The following is a 21610-nucleotide window of genomic DNA, read 5'->3' on the forward strand; positions in this document are numbered from 1 at the left end:
GCCGGGCCGGGCCGGGCCGGGCCGTGCCGTGCCGTGCCGTGCCGAGGCGTACATGCGACATGCGCGTGAATGGTCCGCCGAAATCCGGTCCGTCTCCTTGCAGGAGCGCAGCTTCCTTTTTCCGTTTTATTTTTATGTCTTGGCAGACAAGTTTTTGATTTCTTGTCCCGTAAGTATACGAATTAGAAACCGAGTCGGTTTGGGATTGTGGTCGCGACACAATACCGCCTCTGGTCCTAATATATATACAGCTACCGGCTGCGGCCAGAGACACACCGGAAAACACCTAGGGTTTTGCCTCATCTCACAACTTGCGCCGTCATCGTAGTCTACTCCATCCCAAACGCCGGCGTGCATCGGCGCGTGGGAGAGCAGGTCTCCGGAACCGTTCGTCTTTGCGATCCTGCACCGGAAGAGGACGAATTAGGTTTTTGGGAAGCGCTGTGCGCGACTGCTCAAATTCGTCATCACGGGTCGTCTTCCGTCCAAGTCGGGCGGTGCTACTCATCGTCGTATTCATCGCCGTCAGCAGCAGATCGTCGCCAACATCGTCATCAACACTGTCGCACCCATAATAGCTAACGATCAGTACGTCCAACATCCTCTGTTCATGTCTGTTTCTACAGCTATTGTTACGTGTTTGCTGCTGTTATGCATGTCTTGCTGTTCTTCTAGTTTGCTAAATTATTGAATGCTAGTATCTCTTCTAGTCATGAATTATTTACTGGAATTAATCATGAACTTGCCTAATATTCCAACAGTTGTATCGTTACTCCATGATGACAGTTGTCAACCCCATTGACTAACATTAATTTAGTGTGTGACCACATATGCCAGACAAGAAAATTCGTCAAACCTCCACATTTAAGATAGCCGTAGCAGACGGGCGAAATAGTCTTGCCAAAAGTCAGTCGTCGCGAGGTGGCCAAAACCGTCACGAATTATTATTTTTGGACCTGTCACGGGTGTAGCGTTTACCGGTGTGTTTGATCGTTCTCACAGTTATGAACTGCCAGCCACTTTCCCCGCAAAAAAAAAGTACCACTGCCTGCCACTGTAAATTATTTTTACATGGAGCCTGCCACTGTAGATTTAGTACTACGTGGTTCATGTATAACATGGACCTTCTTGCCAAAAAATGATCTTGTTGGATTCGCTTTTGCATGTCCTTGTACTAGCACCGTCACAGCACATGCGTGGTGCCAGTATTGTGCACGATCACAATGTTTAGCACCTTTTTGTTGGCTTGGCGCGCAAACAATGTGGTTACCGCAGTGCCCAAATTGGCCACGAATTGCTTTGGGCAACCACCACGTACACTACGAGCTTAGCCATCAAGCTGTTTTGGCCAGTTGACTACTCATGTCATGTGAAAAATAAATATCGAACCTACCTCGGCGACTTCCATGCCAAGTTGTCGGCCTCAAAACTCCTTTCTTGCATCCGCGAGGGGCAGGCGAGGAGAAACAATCGTTACACCAAACAAGGTGGTAATGCAGTTGCATCGCAACTCTTGGAGATCTTGGACACCGCCACACGGAAGTGCAAATATGACAAAAACGTAGTATCACTTTCTCGTTGATTGATTGGAACGACACAAACATACGCGCACCGCCACACGACCAAAACTCTGCCTCTGCGCTGTGTTATGTGCCTCCGTGCGTGCACATATATTCGGTTCGGTTGGTGTGCGACCACTCAAGCTTAGTTTACTTAGTTTATTTGCACACAAGCTAGCAGCCGGATTAGTTCATTCAGGACGCGACGGTGCGATCTGTTTCGAGTTTATATAGTCGCAAAAAGAGTTAAAACGGTCGACCAAAAGTACAGACAAAACACAGAAAATCAAACTCCGTCTCATAATATAAAAGGTTTTTTGACACTACACTAGAGCTTGGAGGAGGGATAGTTTGATCGTTGCGGCCAAATTGCATAGTACCAGTTTCGAGGCAGATTCATTCCTGCAAGCATTTCCACGGCAAAATTAACTGCTGCTTTCTCGAACCCTCCGAATTTATCGTGGGCGGCAGGCAGCACGACGCCGGTGGTCGAACCGAGTTCCACCCTTCCTGCTGGTCAGTCCTCGCCCCGTCCAACACGAGCTCCAACCGCCGATGGCGCTCGCGCCGGCTGCGCCAGCTCTCGTTTTGACCAACTCAACCCATCGAGCTGACGATACTGCCGTCCCCATCCGTCGTCCGGCCAAGTCGCGAGCCCGCACGCCGCAGATCGAATCGCCGGCGACGGGACGGGGTTTTTTCTCCGAGCCCCACATGGGCGCGCTCACCTGTTGGTACTGCGCAAGCTTCAAAAATTACGACCGCACGTCCATCGTCAAGTCACGTCGCCTTGGATCACATATATCCTTCCCAGATCAATTAGCCAATTGATTATCGCCATTGTCAGCTGGCCGGGCCGGGCCTGTCCTGAGAGGTCGCCATCTGGCCCAGCTAGCTGCCGCATCTTCGGCTCCACCTGCTCTCCCTTTCACGGAAGTTTCTTCCCCACCATGCGCGTATATGCCAAAGCGCCGTCCCATTTCTTTCTCGGGAGGCAGAGTGCTGTCCCTTGACCTGCGTCTACCGCGCCATGGGCAGCGCCAGCGGCAGCGGCCACGAATCTATAAATAGGCACCAAGGAGCAGCTTACCCATTCATCTCCCTCCCTCGCCAGCTCAAGCTCAAGAAGCTTCACCAATCTCCCTAGCAAGCTCAAGAAGCTTCATCAGCTAGATTAGATTAGCGCATAACATTCTTGGCCTCTCCAATCCTCTGTCTCTGTCTCTACTCAGCTAGCTACCAGATCCCCGGAAACCGGAGAGCGCAGATGGCAAGCAGATCCGCCGAGCTTCTCTCGAGGATGGCCGCCGGCGACGGCCACGGCGAGAACTCGTCCTACTTCGACGGGTGGAAGGCGTACGACATGAACCCCTTCCACCCGCAGGACAACCGCGGGGGCGTCATCCAGATGGGCCTCGCCGAGAACCAAGTACGCGCTATTCTTGTCCCTTGTTTAACACAGCAGTAATATTTCTTGTCCATTTTTCGCCATTAAGCACGAAGCTAACCATCGGCGGTGCTGCAGCTCTCGCTGGACCTGATCGAGGAGTGGAGCAAGGCCCACCCGGAGGCGTCCATTTGCACGGCGGAGGGCGCCTCGCAGTTCAAGAGGATCGCCAATTTCCAGGACTACCACGGCCTCCCGGAGTTCAGACAGGTGAGCTCGCAGCACCCACCAGCACAAATATGACAAACTGGCCGGCGATTCCATTGGACAAAACTAATGATAAGATAGCTGCTGACGAGTGCGAAAGCGACGGAGCAGCGCCCTGACGGACCATTTTTGCTAACCAATATGCGATTGTGTCTGATGTTGCAGGCGATGGCCCAGTTCATGGGGCAGGTGAGGGGGTGGAAGGCCAGGTTTGACCCGGATCGCGTCGTGATGAGCGGCGGCGCCACCGGCGCGCAGGAGACGCTCGCCTTCTGCCTTGCCAACCCCGGCGAGGCCTTCCTCGTGCCCACGCCTTACTACCCAGGGTACGCATGCTTCGTCAACCCCTTGACAGCAACTGAATTCGGTGCATGTCCACCTCTCGTGCACGTAGAAGTCAATCACAGACCCGGAAAATCGGGTCAAAACTTAGACAACATGTAGTAGTTGTCAGGAAAATCATTTTGGGCTCCCAAGACTAATCTAGTGTCAACGAGGAATAACTAACCTTCCAGACGAAAAGGCGGACAGCTTTTCAGTCTCCGTGATAAAATCAAATCCAAGTTTTTGGCTTAATGTCTTCAAGTTGAATCGTGCAATCTAGCATGCATTCAGCAGCCGGTCTGGTCTTTGGTGACTTTTTGGTTAATGCATGTTAACGTCTCTGACCCATGCACGGTCAATTGATGACCAATAAAATTCAAATGGAGTAAAGATACATAGCGCAACAACGTACGCATGCATGCACGCGACGAGTTGTTTCATCAGGCCTGACGTATGCGCTTTCATTTCTGATCACAGATTCGACCGCGACTGCTGCTGGAGGTCAGGAGTGAAGCTGCTGCCGATCGAGTGCCACAGCTCCAACGACTTCAGGATCACCAGGGAGGCCGTCGTGGCCGCGTACGAGAGCGCGACGAGCAACGGCGTCCGCGTCAAGGGGATCCTCATCACCAACCCGTCCAACCCGCTGGGCACGACGGCGGACCGGGCGACGCTGGCCATGCTCGCCACCTTCGCCACGGAGCACCGCGTGCACCTCATCTGCGACGAGATCTACGCGGGGTCGGTCTTCGCCAAGCCGGAGTACGTGAGCATCGCCGAGGTGATCGAGCGCGACGCCCCCGGCGCCGACCGGGACCTCATCCACATCGCCTACAGCCTCTCCAAGGATTTCGGCCTCCCGGGGTTCCGCGTCGGCATCGTCTACTCGTACAACGACGCCGTCGTGGCCTGCGCGCGCAAGATGTCCAGCTTCGGGCTCGTCTCCTCGCAGACGCAGCTCTTCCTGGCCAAGATGCTCGGGGACGAGGAGTTCATGGCGCGGTTCCTGCGCGAGAGCGCGCGGCGGCTGGCGGCGCGGCACGAGCTGTTCACGTCGGGGCTCCGCGAGGTCGGCATCGGGTGCCTGGGCGGCAACGCCGGGCTCTTCTCGTGGATGGACCTGCGGGGCATGCTCCGGGAGAAGACGGCGGAGGCGGAGCTGGAGCTGTGGCGGGTCATCATCCGCAAGGTGAAGCTCAACGTGTCGCCGGGGACGTCGTTCCACTGCGGCGAGCCCGGGTGGTTCCGCGTCTGCCACGCCAACATGGACGACGAGACCATGGGGGTGGCGCTGAGCCGGATCCGGGACTTCGTGCGCCAGCACCAGCAGCAGAAGGCCAAGGCCCAGCGCTGGGCCGCCAGGGGGCACCTCCACCTCAGCCTGCAGCGCCACGGCGCCATGGCTTCGCAGTACCACGCGCTCTCCAGCCCCATGGCCGCGCTGCTGTCCCCCCAGTCTCCGCTGGTCCATGCCGCCAGCTAAGTCGGTCGCCACGGTCGGTCAAGTGAGCCGCACGTACATTTGGTACGTACACACTTTTTTCGATCGCATGCATGCATGGCACGGTGCACGCATGGGGCCAGGGTGCATGCGATTGTTTTGGAAGGTTTAGACATGCGAAATGCAGCATGTAGTAGCGTAACGTTTTACGGAGGTTGCAATGGCGCCCGATGTGGGCAAGCCGTGTGTGACCACGCATGGTATTACCATCATCTTAGTTTTGTTTATGGTTTGGTTTGGTCTGATCGGATCAAGGCTTCTCGATCAGATCCTGTAATAAACTTGTACCGAGGTACAAGATTGATGTTGTCTAGGTCCATGTTGTACCACATACCGCAGGAGTGATGAGTTTAAACTTAGTTTATCTACATTTGTTATTAAAACACAATCCGGTATGAGTTGTTAAACTTTGTTGTCGTCCTCGCATGACGATGACGACTACTACTGCTACCATCACCACCACCACCACTTCTTCTTAAGCCGCAATAGCCTCCTAACTCCAATCTTCGTTCTAACCCATCCCGCCCCACCCTGCACGCATTTACGCTCTCGTTGCTCTCCAACTCCATGTAGTCAGAATAGGGCCCTGTGGTATGATCCCTGAAAGCTGAATAAAACTGTTGCTTATTGATGATTTGGTGCGGCATACAAGAGTATATAAGAGGGTACAAACCGACTTGGGGTAGGGGTACAAAACTGACTTGGACTAGAAGTCGTATACCATAATGACTACTCTAACATCCCCCCGCAGTATCAACGGCAGGCTCGACGACGTTGAGACTGAAACAGATATCTTGAAACGGCTTAGTAGGCAGTGCCTTGGTGAAAATGTCAGCAAACTGAGCCGTAGAGGGAACATGAAGCACCCGAACCTGACCAAGAGCAACCTTTTCACAAACACAATGAATATCAATCTCAATATGCTTTGCGCGTCGGTGTTGAACTGGATTGCTGGTCATGTAGACTGCTGATATGTTGTCACAGTAGACAATAGTGGCCTGCTCAATAGGCCTGTGTAGCTCGGAGAGTAACTGCCGAATCCAGATTGTATCTGCAACGGCATGTGCCACAGCGCGATACTCAGCCTCGGCCGACGAACGTGAGACTGTAACCTGCCTTTTCGAAGACCAAGAAATCAAATTGTTACCAAGAAAAACACAAAAACCGGAAGTGGACCTTCGAGTGTCAGGACAACCAGCCCAGTCTGCATCAGAGTATGCGGTAAGCGAGTTTGGAGAAGAATTATTGAGGTGGAGACCATGATTGAGAGTTCCTTTTAAATACCGAAGAATGCGTTTAACATGATTATAGTGAGGAACCCGGGGATCATGCATATAGAGACATGCTTGTTGAACAGCAAAAGAGATTTCAGGACGAGTAATGGTGAGATATTGGAGAGCACCTGTTAGGCTACGATAGAGAGTAGGATCGGAAAAGGGTTCACCGGTAGCCGAAAGTTTAAAACTAGTATCGACAGGAGTGCGAGATGATTGACAGTCAAGCATACCAGCACGATTAAGAAGATCAAGAATATACTGGCGTTGGGAAAGAAAAAGGTTGGAGGAATCTCGAACAACAGCAATGCCTAAGAAATGATGAAGGAGTCCTAGGTCAGTCATAGAAAATTCAGATCTAAGAAGAGAGACAATATGATCTAAGAACTTTTGAGAGGAGGCGGTAAGAATGATATCATCTACATAGAGAAGTAAATAGGCAGTGTCAGAAGTTTGATGATACACAAAAAGAGAGGTGTCGGAGAGAGATGGAGTGAAGCCTATTGTTTGAATGAAGGAGGAGAAGCGTTGAAACCAAGCTCGTGGGGCCTGTTTAAGACCGTAGAGAGATTTCTGAAGAAGACATACATGAGTTGGAAAGGATGGATTTTCAAAACCCAGAGGTTGCTGGCAGTAGACAGTTTCTTGAAGGGAACCATGGAGGAAAGCATTTTTCACATCAAGTTGGTGAATGGGCCATGAAGAGGAGACAGCAACACTAAGAACGGTGCGAATGGTGCTAGGTTTAACAACAGGAGAGAAGGTTTCTTCGTAATCAATTCCTTGTTGCTGAGAAAAGCCACGACAAACCCACCTGGCTTTATATCGTGAGAGGCTCCCATCGGAGTGGAACTTTTGGCGAAAAATCCATTTGCCAGAAACAATATTTGTATTGGGAGGACGAGGAACAAGTTGCCAGGTGTTGTTTTGAAGTAAAGCATTATATTCTTCTTGCATGGCAGCGGCCCAATTGGGATCAAGTAGAGCAGTTTTGTAATTCTTTGGAAGAGAAGTGAGAGATACGGAGGTATGAAGGTTTAGGCGGTCTTGGGGTTGATGAAATCCTGATTTGGCCCTAGTACGCATGCGATGATCATTAATCGGGGCTGCTGTAGGAATAACACGAGGGGGTAAGGTGGGTACTGGTGAGTCCGGTGCGGCGGAAGAGTCGGACGAAGGAGTAGGGCTGGGTAGTGGAGTGGGAGCAGGGCTGGGTGGTGGAGTGGGAGTAGGGGCCGGGGTGTTGGGGAGGGAGCAGGGGTCGGGGGTGTTGGGGACGTCTCGGGTGGGGTGAGTGTATGGTTGGGATTGGCTATGGTGGGTGTTAATGGTGGTGGTGATAAGTTGTGTTCGGCAGGTAGGGGAGTATATAGTTGGAAAGGACGGGGAGAGGGGATGTTTGCGGAGCTAGGGGTGTTGGATGGTGTAGTAGTGCGTTGTGAGAAAGGAAAAATGTGCTCAGCAAACGTGACATGACGAGAGACATGAACGTGTCCGGTGTGAAGGTCGAGACAGCGATAGCCTTTGTGCTCGTCAGAGAAGCCGAGAAAAGCACATGGGATAGAGCGTGGTGACAATTTATTTGCAGAAGTGGCGTAGGCATTGGGAAAACAGAGACAACTGAAAACACGAACCGCGGAGTAGTCGGGGTGGGAAAGAAAGAGGGAATAATAGGGAGTAGTGTTGGGTTTAGTTTTGGAAGGTCGAATATTTAGAAGGAAGGTGGCCATGGGTAGGGCTTCAGCCCAAAACTTGGGAGGCGTAGATGATTGAATGAGGAGAGTGCGAACTATATCATTGAGGGTGCGAAGAGAGCGTTCTGCTTTACCATTTTGAGGGGAGGTGTAGGGACATGAGAACCTAAGCAGGATGCTATGTTGTAAGAAGAAAGTACGATTTTTAATGTTATCAAACTCGCGACCATTGTCACATTGGATAAAGCGAATTGGGAGGAAGAAATGAACATACACATAGCGTTGAAAATTAAGGAAAAGAGAATGGACCTCGGATTTGTTGCGTAGAGGAAAAGTCCAGACAAAGTGGGTGAAATCATCTAGGATAACAAGGTAGTATTTAAAACCCGAAACACTTGCAATGGGAGAGGTCCATAAATCACAATGTATTAATTCAAAGGGATAAGTGCTACAAGAACTAGAGGAACTAAAGGGAAGACGCACATGTTTGCCTAATTGACAAGACTCGCAAAACACATAATTATGAGAGTCCCTATGACATGGTATGGTAAATTCACTAAGCATAGAAGCTAAGACGGCGGGGTTGGGATGGCCCAAGCGACGATGCCAGAGATCGACGGAGGCCAGCATGGATGTTGGAGGGGTGGCGGCAGGAACTCCATTAAGAGAATAAAGATCACCGGAGCTATTGAAGCGAGCGATCTCGGCCTTGGTCAGGTAATCCTTCACGGATAAACCAAAAGGGTCAAATTCAGCCGAAACTAGATTGTCGCAAGTAAATTGGCGAACAGAGATAAGATTTTTAATGAGGGCGGGTGCAACTAGAACATCGCGAAGTAAAAGAGGTTTGGTGGAAGAGGGAAGTTGAGCCTGACCAACACAATATATAGGAATAGATGATCCATCTCCAAGGATAATGGAAGGGAAAGGAGATTTAGTGCAAGAAGATAACCAATTACTAGATGCAGGCATATGACTAGAGGCCCCTGACTCAAAGATCCAATCCGTACCTGAGTTTCCTTGTGCAGCAAAGTTATTCATGGCCTGGAGAAAGGCAGCTTGATCCCAGCTCGGCGTCGCAGGTGAGGGTGGCGTCGGAAGCGGTGCCGACGGATACGATGGTGAAGACAGTAGGGCCGGCTGGGGAGTGTAGTAGGCATTGGCCGGCTGTGGTGGGGGTGGCGTCGGGAGCAGGACCGGCTGAGGTGTGTAGTAGGCGCCGCCGTCGGTGCTGTAATGACCATAAGTCGGGGCGGCGTGATAGGCATTGGCCGGCTGTCGGGGGTTGAGAACCCCGGGAGCACCAGTAGGCGGCCGAAGGCCGGGTTGCCAGGCACCTGAGTATGCCGGCGGAGCACCGAGGGTGGACGGAGCGGACCAGGGCATGGGCCATGCTTGAACAAGCCCCGTCCAAGGATCATGAGGAGGCCGCCATGCAACCGCAGATGGAGCACTGGTGGGTGGTGCAGGACTCGGTGCTGGGGATGTCGTAGGCGGAACCGAACGAGTCGACGGCGGCCTGTAGATAGGGTTTTTGCCGCGGTAGTTCGGACTAGGACGCCAGCCTGGGGGCGGTTCAACAGATGACGATGCGGACGGCCCGGCGGCAGGAGCCGGCCTGGAAGGCGGCGCTGGTGTAGACGACAGAGGAGGACGAGCCGCAGCATGAAAGACCTTGGGGCGAGAGTCCTTGCGGGCTTGTGTTTCCGCCGCGAGTTGTAGTAAGGAACGAACTTCAGCGAAGGTAGGAGGGAGCCGTATCATCGGTATGAACGAGGCTTGCTTGTCAAAGTCTTCGCTGAGGCCGCCGACGACGATATTGATTAGCTGTGAGTCGCTAACTGTATCGCCGAGTTCGCGGAGCTCATCACCAATGGTCTTAACGCGCTGGCAGAACAGGTTCACTGGGGCGTCTCCTTGCACCATATTGCGAAGCTTGGTGTGGAGAGTATTTTTCCGAGCGTCGGTGTTGCTTTGGAAGAGCTGACGGAGGGAGTGCCAGATGTTGGCAGCGGTGGCGCCGTCGTGATCGAGCATGTTGAAGATCTCGGTGGTGATGCGGGTGTAGAACCACTGGACGATCGCGAGATCGTCTTTCAACCTTTGCGGATCGTCGGGGCGGGGAAGACAGTTGGCGGCGATATGCGAGCGCAGGTTGCAGCGGCCGAGGTGGAGATCGAAGAGATGTCTCCAATGGTAGTAGTTGTGGGCGGCGAGATCAAGAACTATGGGGATGTAGGGGCTGACGTCGGAGATTGTGTCAGCAAGAGATATTGGTGCGGCGAGGATCGGTGCAGGGTAGTTTTGTCGAGCTATGGTGAGGGCCGAGAGAGAAGCGGCCGCGGCGTTGGCAGCCTTGGCGATGAGTGCGGCCCGGCGCTCGAAGTAGCCGGGCGGCGGCGGCGGCGGTGGCGGTGGCGTTGGCGGAGCCATACCCTAAACCCTGGGACCGGTATCTGATACCATGAAAGCTGAATAAAACTGTTTCTTATTGATGATTTGGTGCGGCATACAAGAGTATATAAGAGGGTACAAACCGACTTGGGGTAGGGGTATAAAACTGACTTGGACTAGAAGTCGTATACCATAATGACTACTTTAACAATCCCCTCACTTCTTGCATGTCCTTCCAGGAGAAACAGAGTGTGTTGAATAGAATTGACATTAGAAGAAAAAGAGTTAAATACACCACAGATGCCTTAACTTGTCCGGTGCGGTCACTTTGGTGCCTAAACTTGAAAAATACCCAAAAATGATGTCATAACTTGTCTGGCCGTTCAAATACGATACCTCTGGACGTATGCCGCCGTATCGAGTGCCCGCGTGGCATGCCAGCATGTCGTTGGGCCACATGTCAGTGGTTGCAGGCGCTGGACGCGCGCTGTGAGCTACGCGTGTTTTTTACAGGAATGCCCCTGGATTTTAATCAATTCTCGCAAAAATCCCCCTTGATTTTAGGTAATGCTCGCAAAAAATACCAGGAAGCGAGCGTGCAGGGAATTCGAACATGTGACATCCTCGTCACCTGACAATCAAGCGGACCAGGTGGCCACGGTCTGGTTTGCGCTTAATTATCAGCAAGCAATTTATATAGATGATTGCATGTATCGCTCTGCATATGCTTTTGCTGGAGTAATTTTATTTATATTTATTTCCAAGTTACTATCTTGTTTTTCTTCGAGTGAAGTTTCTGTTTAGTTTTCATGATACATAATTTTTTTTCCGTGTGAAAAAATAAAATAATTATCAATATGAAATTTTGTCTATTTCCGTTATGTTTACTTTGAAGAGATAAACATGAACTTTTTCTAAAATTGATGTGGAATTAAAAAGTTGAACGTATATTAAAAACAAAGTGAGCAGTTTTTGAAATACACGTTCACGTTCATGTTCATTTTTTCATATTATTTTAGAAAATGCTCACCATGTTTTTTTGATAATGTTGAATGCCTATTAAAATAATATTGTGTAATATTATTCTTAAATTCCTACAAACACGCTTAACATGTTAGTACGTTTCTAGAATTTATTATTGTCACACAATAATATTTAATACACGTTGAACAGTTTTTAAAATACAATATTGTCAATTTTAAATAATTGTGCATTTTAAAAATAGAATGAAGATACACAATAATTGCTCGTGCTTATGGTGCTCAATGAGGATACATAAATTTACGGAATAATTTTTAATATACGTTCAACTTTTTATGTCCACATAAATTTTAGAGAAAATTCATGTTTATCTCTTCAAGGTACACAATACTGAAAATAAAATAAAGATATAAAATCAACAATAATTGCAGATTGATGATTATTTTATTTTTATATGGGAAAATTTATGTATCATCAAAATTAAAACAGGACTTCACTCGTAAAAAAAGCGAAGCAGCACTTCAAAAAAGCTGTAGAAAACATGTGCAAAGCGATACGTGGAATCGTGCATATAAGTTGCTAGCTAGCAGTTAAATGTAAACCAAAGTGTTGCCTCTTGGTCCGCTTGTTTGTTAGGCAACCCGCACCTTCATGCCAACTTGTGTTTATATTTTTGTGAGAATTAATTAAAGTACAGGCACGTTCCCTAAAAAAACAGTGTGCATGCAGCGCCCGTAATGATTTTTTGCAAAAAATAACTAAAGTCCAGGGGCATTTTAAAAAAACTACACGCACAACTCACAACGCGCCCGCAGGCACTGACATGTGGCCCAGCGACACGCTGGCATGCCTCACCGGCAGTTGATACGGCGGCATACGTCTAGAGGCACCGTATTTGAGCGCTTAGACAAGTTACGACACCACTTTTGTGTATTTTTCAAGTTTAGGCACCAAACTGACCTTGCCGGACAAGTTAGGGCACATGTAGTGTATTTAACTCAAAGAAAAATATGTAACAAACAAAATGCATTGGCGTTAGCACTAAAAAGAAACACCATTCCTGAACTGGTAATGTTTTGTTGATGGAAAACAACAAATATATACAATTTTGCTAAACATACACACCACAACACTTTATATTTGAGTTTCTTAACACAAAACTCACGTAACGTACAATGATATTATTGTTTTAAATCTATTGGCATTTTGACTAACTTTTGTTAGCTGGGCAAATCCAGTTTTAATACGTATTACCTAACTCTTATTCCTCATGGTTAGATGCATTTTTTTTGAGACAACATTTAAAAATGTGCACCATAGCACTTTATATTTGAGTTCCTTTCCACGAAACTCATGTAATGTTCAATGATATTAATGTTTTAAACCTAATGGCATTTTACTAACTTTTGATAGTTGGCAAATCCAGTTTTAATATTACCTAACTGTTTATCTTCATGGTTATGTACATTTTTTTCTCCAGGCAACATAATACGGTGATCTCATAACCGATTATGTTTCTTGTTTGGAACGATGAGCTGTACTATCGTTACTTCAAATAACATAAATCAAAAATACTGCCATGCACGATATGTGCGTCATTCTTACCTATAGGGTGAACTTAAAAGAAAAACAAGACTTTCAAAGTTATGAAAATTGTGGCCCAAGTGTTGAGACATCTATAAGTTATTTCACCCAATTGTCACTATTACATAAACAACTTTGGAGGCGGTTTCTGGAAGTATTCCTTCACAGATTCGTCTACCATCTCCAACCAACTGGAGCAATTACTTATTGTCAGAGGTGATTGCAGAACCGATAAATCTGACCTCAATCGACTGTTGTAAAAAACTGCTTGGAGTCATGAAGCATTACGACTGGTTCTTCAAATTAATCCGCGTGGAATGCTTGCCTGGAATAGCATCATAACATGTACGGTATTTTTAGAGCATCACAAAATTTCCTTCTAACTTCGTTTTACTAATTTCAGATATTACCACCTTAACTTGTTAACCTACCGTATTGATAGTATCAGAGAGTTGCTAGAGTTATCGATTCAATCTTATGGAATATAACCTATGTGTTGATGTGGTAAACACTGATTGGAATGAGGGGGAGAGAGATTAGTTGGGGGCGGCAAGTGTTCCCACACAACCCCTTAAAACGTCCACTTTGCACCACTATTTTACACATTATTGCTCAATTCTAATGTATTTTTTTATCTTCAATCTGAATATAACACACAGAAAGGGGAATTATCAGAAAATTGCCGGACAACAAAAAATAGGAGAAAAAAATACATCATAATAAAAAGCAATTATCTCGAGCTCCAAAAATACCAAGAATTTTTTTAGAAATTCTTTCAGAAGAAAAAGAAGACAGGAGCCAGAAGATAGGTCGGAGGGGGCCCACTGGGCCTCCACGCACCCCCGGGCCGCATGGAGCCCCTGGCCACCCCTTTTCGACGCCCTTCAACCTTTATTTTTCCTCTGACCTAAAAAGTTCTCAAGAAATGCGCTTGTTCGAGTAAGACATAAACCCTAATAAAATTTAAACTAAACCCTCCCGCCGGCAAGGAACCGCGCCTCCGTAGCCCCAAGGCCACATGAGACAAGGCAGATCGGCGGCGCCGCCGACAGGGGGCACGAGAAACCTTAGTGGATCAATGCCCTTCCGTACGAGAAGGGGTACCAGCTGAAAGCTGAATAAAACTGTTTCTTATTGATGATTTGGTGCGGCATACAAGAGTATATAAGAGGGTACAAACCGACTTGGGGTAGGGGTACAAAACTGACTTGGACTAGAAGTCGTATACCATAATGACTACTCTAACATCCCCCCGCAGTATCAACGGCAGGCTCGACGACGTTGAGACTGAAACAGATATCTTGAAACGGCTTAGTAGGCAGTGCCTTGGTGAAAATGTCAGCAAACTGAGCCGTAGAGGGAACATGAAGCACCCGAACCTGACCAAGAGCAACCTTTTCACGAACAAAATGAATATCAATCTCAATATGCTTTGTGCGTCGGTGTTGAACTGGATTGCTGGTCATGTAGACTGCTGATATGTTGTCACAGTAGACAATAGTGGCCTGCTCAATAGGCCTGTGTAGCTCGGAGAGTAACTGCCGAATCCAGATTGTATCTGCAACGGCATGTGCCACAGCGCGATACTCAGCCTCGGCCGACGAACGTGAGACTGTAACCTGCCTTTTCGAAGACCAAGAAATCAAATTGTTACCAAGAAAAACACAAAAACCGGAAGTGGACCTTCGAGTGTCAGGACAACCAGCCCAGTCTGCATCAGAGTATGCGGTAAGCGAGTTTGGAGAAGAATTATTGAGGTGGAGACCATGATTGAGAGTTCATTTTAAATACCGAAGAATGCGTTTAACATGATTATAGTGAGGAACCCGGGGATCATGCATATAGAGACATGCTTGTTGAACAGCAAAAGAGATTTCAGGACGAGTAATGGTGAGATATTGGAGAGCACCTGTTAGGCTACGATAGAGAGTAGGATCGAAAAAGGGTTCACCGGTAGCCGAAAGTTTAAAACTAGTATCGACAGGAGTGCGAGATGATTAACAGTCAAGCATACCAGCACGATTAAGAAGATCAAGAATATACTGGCGTTGGGAAAGAAAAAGGCTGGAGGAATCTCGAACAACAGCAATGCCTAAGAAATGATGAAGGAGTCCTAGGTCAGTCATAGAAAATTCAGATCTAAGAAGAGAGACAATATGATCTAAGAACTTTTGAGAGGAGGCGGTAAGAATGATATCATCTACATAGAGAAGTAAATAGGCAGTGTCAGAAGTTTGATGATACACAAAAAGAGAGGTGTCGGAGAGAGATGGAGTGAAGCCTATTGTTTGAATGAAGGAGGAGAAGCGTTGAAACCAAGCTCGTGGGGCCTGTTTAAGACCGTAGAGAGATTTCTAAAGAAGACATACATGAGTTGGAAAGGATGGATTTTCAAAACCCAGAGGTTGCTGGCAGTAGACAGTTTCTTGAAGGGAACCATGGAGGAAAGCATTTTTAACATCAAGTTGGTGAATGGGCCATGAAGAGGAGACAGCAACACTAAGAACGGTGCGAATGGTGCTAGGTTTAACAACAGGAGAGAAGGTTTCTTCGTAATCAATTCCTTGTTGCTGAGAAAAGCCACGACAAACCCACCTGGCTTTATATCGTGAGAGGCTCCCATCGGAGTGGAACTTTTGGCGAAAAATCCATTTGCCAGAAACAATATTTGTATTGGGAGGACGAGGAACAAGTTGCCAGGTGTTGTTTTGAAGTAAAGCATTATATTCTTCTTGCATGGCAGCGGCCCAATTGGGATCAAGTAGAGCAGTTTTGTAATTCTTTGGAAGAGAAGTGAGAGATACGGAGGTATGAAGGTTTAGGCGGTCTTGGGGTTGATGAAATCCTGATTTGGCCCTAGTACGCATGCGATGATCATTAATCGGGGCTGCTGTAGGAATAGCACGAGGGGTAAGGTGGGTACTGGTGAGTCCGGCGCGGCGGAAGAGTCGGACGAAGGAGTAGGGCTGGGTAGTGGAGTGGGAGCAGGGCTGGGTGGTGGAGTGGGAGTAGGGGCCGGGGTGTTGGGGAGGGAGCAGGGGTCGGGGGTGTTGGGGACGTCTCGGGTGGGGTGAGTGTATGGTTGGGATTGGCTATGGTGGGTGTTAATGGTGGTGGTGATAAGTTGTGTTCGGCAGGTAGGGGAGTATATAGTTGGAAAGGACGGGGAGAGGGGATGTTTGCGGAGCTAGGGGTGTTGGATGGTGTAGTAGTGCGTTGTGAGAAAGGAAAAATGTGCTCAGCAAACGTGACATGACGAGAGACATGAACGTGTCCGGTGTGAAGGTCGAGACAGCGATAGCCTTTGTGCTCGTCAGAGAAGCCGAGAAAAGCACATGGGATAGAGCGTGGTGACAATTTATTTGCAGAAGTGGCGTAGGCATTGGGAAAACAGAGACAACCGAAAACACGAACCGCGGAGTAGTCGGGGTGGGAAAGAAAGAGGGAATAATAGGGAGTAGTGTTGGGTTTAGTTTTGGAAGGTCGAATATTTAGAAGGAAGGTGGCCATGGGTAGGGCTTCAGCCCAAAACTTGGGAGGCGTAGATGATTGAATGAGGAGAGTGCGAACTATATCATTGAGGGTGCGAAGAGAGCGTTCTGCTTTACCATTTTGAGGGGAGGTGTAGGGACATGAGAACCTAAGCAGGATGCCATGTTGTAAGAAGAAAGTACGATTTTTAATGTTATCAAACTCGCGACCATTGTCACATTGGATAAAGCGAATTGGGAGGAAGAAATGAACAGACACATAGCGTTGAAAATTAAGGAAAAGAGAATGGACCTCGGATTTGTTGCGTAGAGGAAAAGTCCAGACAAAGTGGGTGAAATCATCTAGGATAACAAGGTAGTATTTAAAACCCGAAACACTTGCAATGGGAGAGGTCCATAAATCACAATGTATTAATTCAAAGGGATAAGTGCTACAAGAACTAGAGGAACTAAAGGGAAGACGCACATGTTTGCCTAATTGACAAGACTCGCAAAACACATAATTATGAGAGTCCCTATGACATGGTATGGTAAATTCACTAAGCATAGAAGCTAAGACGGCGGGGTTGGGATGGCCCAAGCGACGATGCCAGAGATCGACGGAGGCCAGCATGGATGTTGGAGGGATGGCGGCAGGAACTCCATTAAGAGAATAAAGATCACCGGAGCTATTGAAGCGAGCGATCTCGGCCTTGGTCAGGTAATCCTTCACGAATAAACCAAAAGGGTCAAATTCAGCCGAAACTAGATTGTCGCAAGTAAATTGGCGAACAGAGATAAGATTTTTAATGAGGGCGGGTGCAACTAGAACATCGCGAAGTAAAAGAGGTTTGGTGGAAGAGGGAAGTTGAGCCTGACCAACACAATATATAGGAATAGATGATCCATCTCCAAGGATAATGGAAGGGAAAGGAGATTTAGTGCAAGAAGATAACCAATTACTAGATGCAGGCATATGACTAGAGGCCCCTGAATCAAAGATCCAATCCGCACCTGAGTTTCCTTGTGCAGCAAAGTTATTCATGGCCTGGAGAAAGGCAGCTTGATCCCAGCTCGGCGTCGCAGGTGAGGGTGGCGTCGGAAGCGGTGCCGACGGATACGATGGTGAAGACAGTAGGGCCGGCTGGGGAGTGTAGTAGGCATTGGCCGGCTGTGGTGGGGGTGGCGTCGGGAGCAGGACCGGCTGAGGTGTGTAGTAGGTGCCGCCATCGGTGCTGTAATGACCATAAGGAGCATACGTCGGGGCGGCGTGATAGGCATTGGCCGGCTGTCGGGGGTTGAGAACCCCGGGAGCACCAGTAGGCGGCCGAAGGCCGGGTTGCCAGGCACCTGAGTATGCCGGCGGAGCACCGAGGGTGGACGGGGCGGACCAGGGCATGGGCCATGCTTGAACAAGCCCCGTCCAAGGATCATGAGGAGGCCGTCATGAAACCGCAGATGGAGCACTGGTGGGTGGTGCAGGACTCGGTGCTGGTGATGTCGTAGGCGGAACCGAACGAGTCGACGGCGGCCTGTAGATAGGGTTTTTGCCGCGGTAGTTCGGACTAGGACGCCAGCCTGGGGGCGGTTCAACAGATGACGATGCGGACGGCCCGGCGGCAGGAGCCGGCCTGGAAGGCGGCGCTGGTGTAGACGGCAGAGGAGGATGAGCCGCAGCATGAAAGACCTTGGGGCGAGAGTCCTTGCGAGCTTGTGTTTCTGCCGCGAGTTGTAGCAAGGAACGAACTTCAGCGAAGGTAGGAGGGGGCCGTATCATCGGTATGAACGAGGCTTGCTTGTCAAAGTCTTCGCTGAGGCCGACGACGACGATATTGATTAGCTGTGAGTCGCTAACTGTATCGTCGAGTTCGCGGAGCTCATCACCAATGGTCTTAACGCGCTGGCAGAACAGGTTCACCGGGGCGTCTCCTTGCACCATATTGCGAAGCTCGGTGTGGAGAGCGTTTTTCCGAGCGTCGGTGTTGCTTTGGAAGAGCTGACGGAGGGAGTGCCAGATGTTGGCAGCGGTGGCGCCGTCGTAATCGAGCATGTTGAAGATTTCGGTGGTGATGCGGGTGTAGAACCACTGGACGATCGCGAGATCGTCTTTCAACCATTGCGGATCGTCGGGGCGGGGAAGACAGTTGGCGGCGACATGCGAGCGCAGGTTGCAGCGGCCGAGGTGAAGATCGAAGAGATGTCTCGAATGGTAGTAGTTGTGGGCGGCGAGATCAAGACTATGGGGATGTAGGGGCTGACGTCGGAGATTGTGTCAGTAAGAGATATTGGTGCGGCGAGGATGGGTGCAGGGTAGTTTTGTGGAGCTATGGTAAGGGCCGAGAGAGAAGCGGCCGCGGCGTTGGCAGCCTTGGCGATGAGTGCGGCCCGGCGCTCGAAGGCGGAGCCATACCCTAAACCCTGGGACCGGTATCTGATACCATGAAAGCTGAATAAAACTGTTTCTTATTGATGATTTGATGCGGCATACAAGAGTATATAAGAGGGTACAAACCGACTTGGGGTAGGGGTACAAAACTGACTTGGACTAGAAGTCGTATACCATAATGACTACTCTAACACCAGCGCTAGCCCTCCAACCACGAGGATGGATGGATGGAGTTTGGGAAGGTTGGTCTGATTTGTTATACATAAGTCATTATTAACCACGATAAAAGCAGGCATGGGAAGATCTAATTATCTAAGTATATTTTGTCACACAAGACTGAGTCATCTTGACCATGCTTGTAGCCGCATATCTGCACGAGACAACGACCTTAATAAGATTTCAAAAGCACTCCTCCCAATTCGGCATGTCTCTCTCCTTTTGCCAAGTGGGTCAGCTGCATCTGCATAGGCTTTGACGTCAAACGCGCGCTGTTCCAAACACGTATCTCGTTTCAAATTTACCCGTCAAACCAAACAAGAAGAAGAAACTGGACCAAACGCCAAAGGTCGCAAGTTTGGACCGCGCCGTGCGTGCAAAAACCCATCAACTAAAACGTGCACCGGATCGCATCAGAGTTCAGAAACAAAACACAATCTTCTCTGACTCTCTCCTTCCCCGAAATGCAAAAGGCCTCGTCGCCTTTACGACTGCAGACCGGACAAACCCCGGCCCTCCCGGATAGTGGTAGCGGAAAGCGATAGAACCCCCCACGGCCTCACACGTCACCGCATCCCAGTCCCCCGAGTCCGTCGACAGCGACTGCCCCGTCGCCGGAGAAAATGACGTCGACCCTGGTCGCCGCCACCTCCCGCCCTCTCCACCTTCCCGCCTCCCTCCGTTCCCTCTCCTCGCCGCCTCCTGTGGCCCGCCCTGGCGGCGGCGGCCGCCGCCGCCGCGCGGTCCTGCGCTGCGCCTCGGTGTCCGAGATCGCGCCCGCCGTGTCCGCCGCCTACGGCGCCCTCCTCGTGGGCGGCGGCGCGTTCGCATGTACGTGCGGTCCGGTCTTGTGATGACGCAATGCGCATTTGCTATCGTGATTTCCTTCTTCTTTGACCGTTGATTTCCGTTTATCGCTTTGCGTAGATGCGCGGTCGGGGAGTAAAGGCTCCATCCTTGGAGGGGCCTCCGGATCTGCGCTCATGGGCCTCGTGAGTGGACCTCGAACATTCTCTGCATTTTGTATACATTTCGCTTTTGTTTTGTGGGTCTAGTTTGTAGATTATGTACCAAATGCGGTGGCGATATTAGTAGCACTCACAGCATACAATTATTACAGAGACGGCTATAGTAACTTAAACCGAATTGGTAGTTTTATTGGAAAGTTGGAGACAGCATATGCTTAATGTCGGCTGAAACCTACAAGAACTTGGACTGCAATGACAGTGGAATGGATTTTTCTAGGCGTGCGGATGACTATTGGAATCTCTATTCGACCTTTAATTTCTGCACCTTCTCTTTTGTTTGCTGGGTCTAGTGTGCAATCTTGTAGAAAGATATCAAGTGGTGACGAAATTCATAGCACTCGCTGCATAGAATAATTGTAATTATAGAGACAGTTAAATCAATTACTACGCTTAAACGACATTGGTAGTTTCAATGGAAAATTGGAGTCAAAATATGCTTATTGTTGGGCTGGAACGTATAAGAGCTTGGACTGCAAGTCAGTAGTGGAACGTGTGGATTGTAAGATGGAGAGGACTGAAATTTCTAGGTGCGCTAAAGGTGACTTGAATCTCAGTCAACCTGTAGTTTGTTCGAGGGTAAGCAAAGTTTGAGATGACTTTGTTTTGTCTTGCCTGGCATGGCGAATTGAATTTTCAGCACTTTGGAACATAATCTGGTAATGTAGATGGATTTAGGAAATCCAATGGCATGACAGCTCCTACACAGTGGAACATTAGTAAATTCTCCTAGGAAACACAGGGATTTTCCCGCTTCCATTTCGACCATTATTAGAATAACTTTAATTTTCTTTCTGATGACGTGATCCTACTTCTGGAAGTGGTACTAAAGAAGAATCATTGTAGCATACAATTCTTTGGCAATACATGCCAATTTTTCTTCTTGTTTGGAATTTCTACGCAAGAAAAACAAATAGTTGAAACTAGCCGGATTCACCTCGCTGCGAGATATTACCACTATGTGCCCATACATAAAAAGAGAGATGTATATGTTATACACTGTAGCTATGTTTTTAAGGCGTCCGTAAGGCGTCGCTTAGGCGACGCCTAGGCGTCAGGGCGCCCTCCAGGCTCAGGGCGTCGGCCTTGCCTTAGACAGTTGCATAAGGCGTCCGCCTTAGGCTGTAAGGCGTCTGAAGCGTCCGCCTTGCACGCCTCAGACCAAATCAGACGCCTTAGCTTGTCAGGCAGGGAAACAGAGATTGCAGGCGGGAAAACTGACCTGGGCGGGAACACAGGCGCGGGAAACATTGGTTCAGGTGCAACCAGTTATGAGAAGGGGAAAGAGAGAGTGAATCAACGCGAGAGGTCTCTCCTGTCTCCTCTCTGGACCATTGACGGAGGCTTCCTCCTCAGATCTGCGGCAGCCGCCAGCCTCCTCCCTCCAGCCACAGTTCCTCCCCCTCCGCTCCGGCTGCAGCTCCTCCCCATCCTCCTCTGGCGCAACCCTCTTCCAGCAGATCAGCACCACATCAAAGTATGAATCCCGCCCTCTCTTCCCCCCCCTTCCCCCCTCTCCTCTTTCTTCCATCCAGCAGTGTAGCTTGC

General features: G+C 49.2%; 2 protein-coding genes and 1 long non-coding RNA gene across 3 annotated transcripts in view; all 3 read left to right on the plus strand.

The window, feature by feature from the left end:
• Nucleotides 1-2593: 2593 nt before the first annotated feature.
• On the plus strand, nucleotides 2594-5402 carry LOC543237 (1-aminocyclopropane-1-carboxylate synthase). The gene is made up of 4 exons (XM_044477797.1): nucleotides 2594-2988; nucleotides 3085-3216; nucleotides 3379-3539; nucleotides 4015-5402. The coding sequence occupies exons 1-4, from the start codon at nucleotides 2827-2829 to the stop codon at nucleotides 5018-5020; spliced, it is 1461 nt and encodes a 486-aa protein (XP_044333732.1). The 5' UTR covers nucleotides 2594-2826; the 3' UTR covers nucleotides 5021-5402.
• Nucleotides 5403-19509: 14107 nt separating this feature from the next.
• LOC123054109 (protein FATTY ACID EXPORT 4, chloroplastic) overlaps nucleotides 19510-21610 on the plus strand; it is a 7681-nt gene continuing 5580 nt past the window's right edge. The window contains exons 1-2 of the mRNA XM_044477799.1: nucleotides 19510-19868; nucleotides 19965-20029. Of these exons, the coding sequence (XP_044333734.1) occupies nucleotides 19661-19868; nucleotides 19965-20029 (273 nt within the window). The 5' untranslated portion in view covers nucleotides 19510-19660. The remainder of the gene's footprint in view (nucleotides 19869-19964; nucleotides 20030-21610) is intronic.
• LOC123054110 (uncharacterized) overlaps nucleotides 20039-21610 on the plus strand; it is a 4932-nt gene continuing 3360 nt past the window's right edge. Inside the window, exon 1 of the long non-coding RNA XR_006426050.1 lies at nucleotides 20039-21539. This is a non-coding gene — a long non-coding RNA (uncharacterized lncRNA). The remainder of the gene's footprint in view (nucleotides 21540-21610) is intronic.

Source organism: Triticum aestivum, chromosome 2D, assembly GCF_018294505.1.
Source record: "Triticum aestivum cultivar Chinese Spring chromosome 2D, IWGSC CS RefSeq v2.1, whole genome shotgun sequence".
Lineage (NCBI taxonomy): Eukaryota > Viridiplantae > Streptophyta > Magnoliopsida > Poales > Poaceae > Triticum > Triticum aestivum.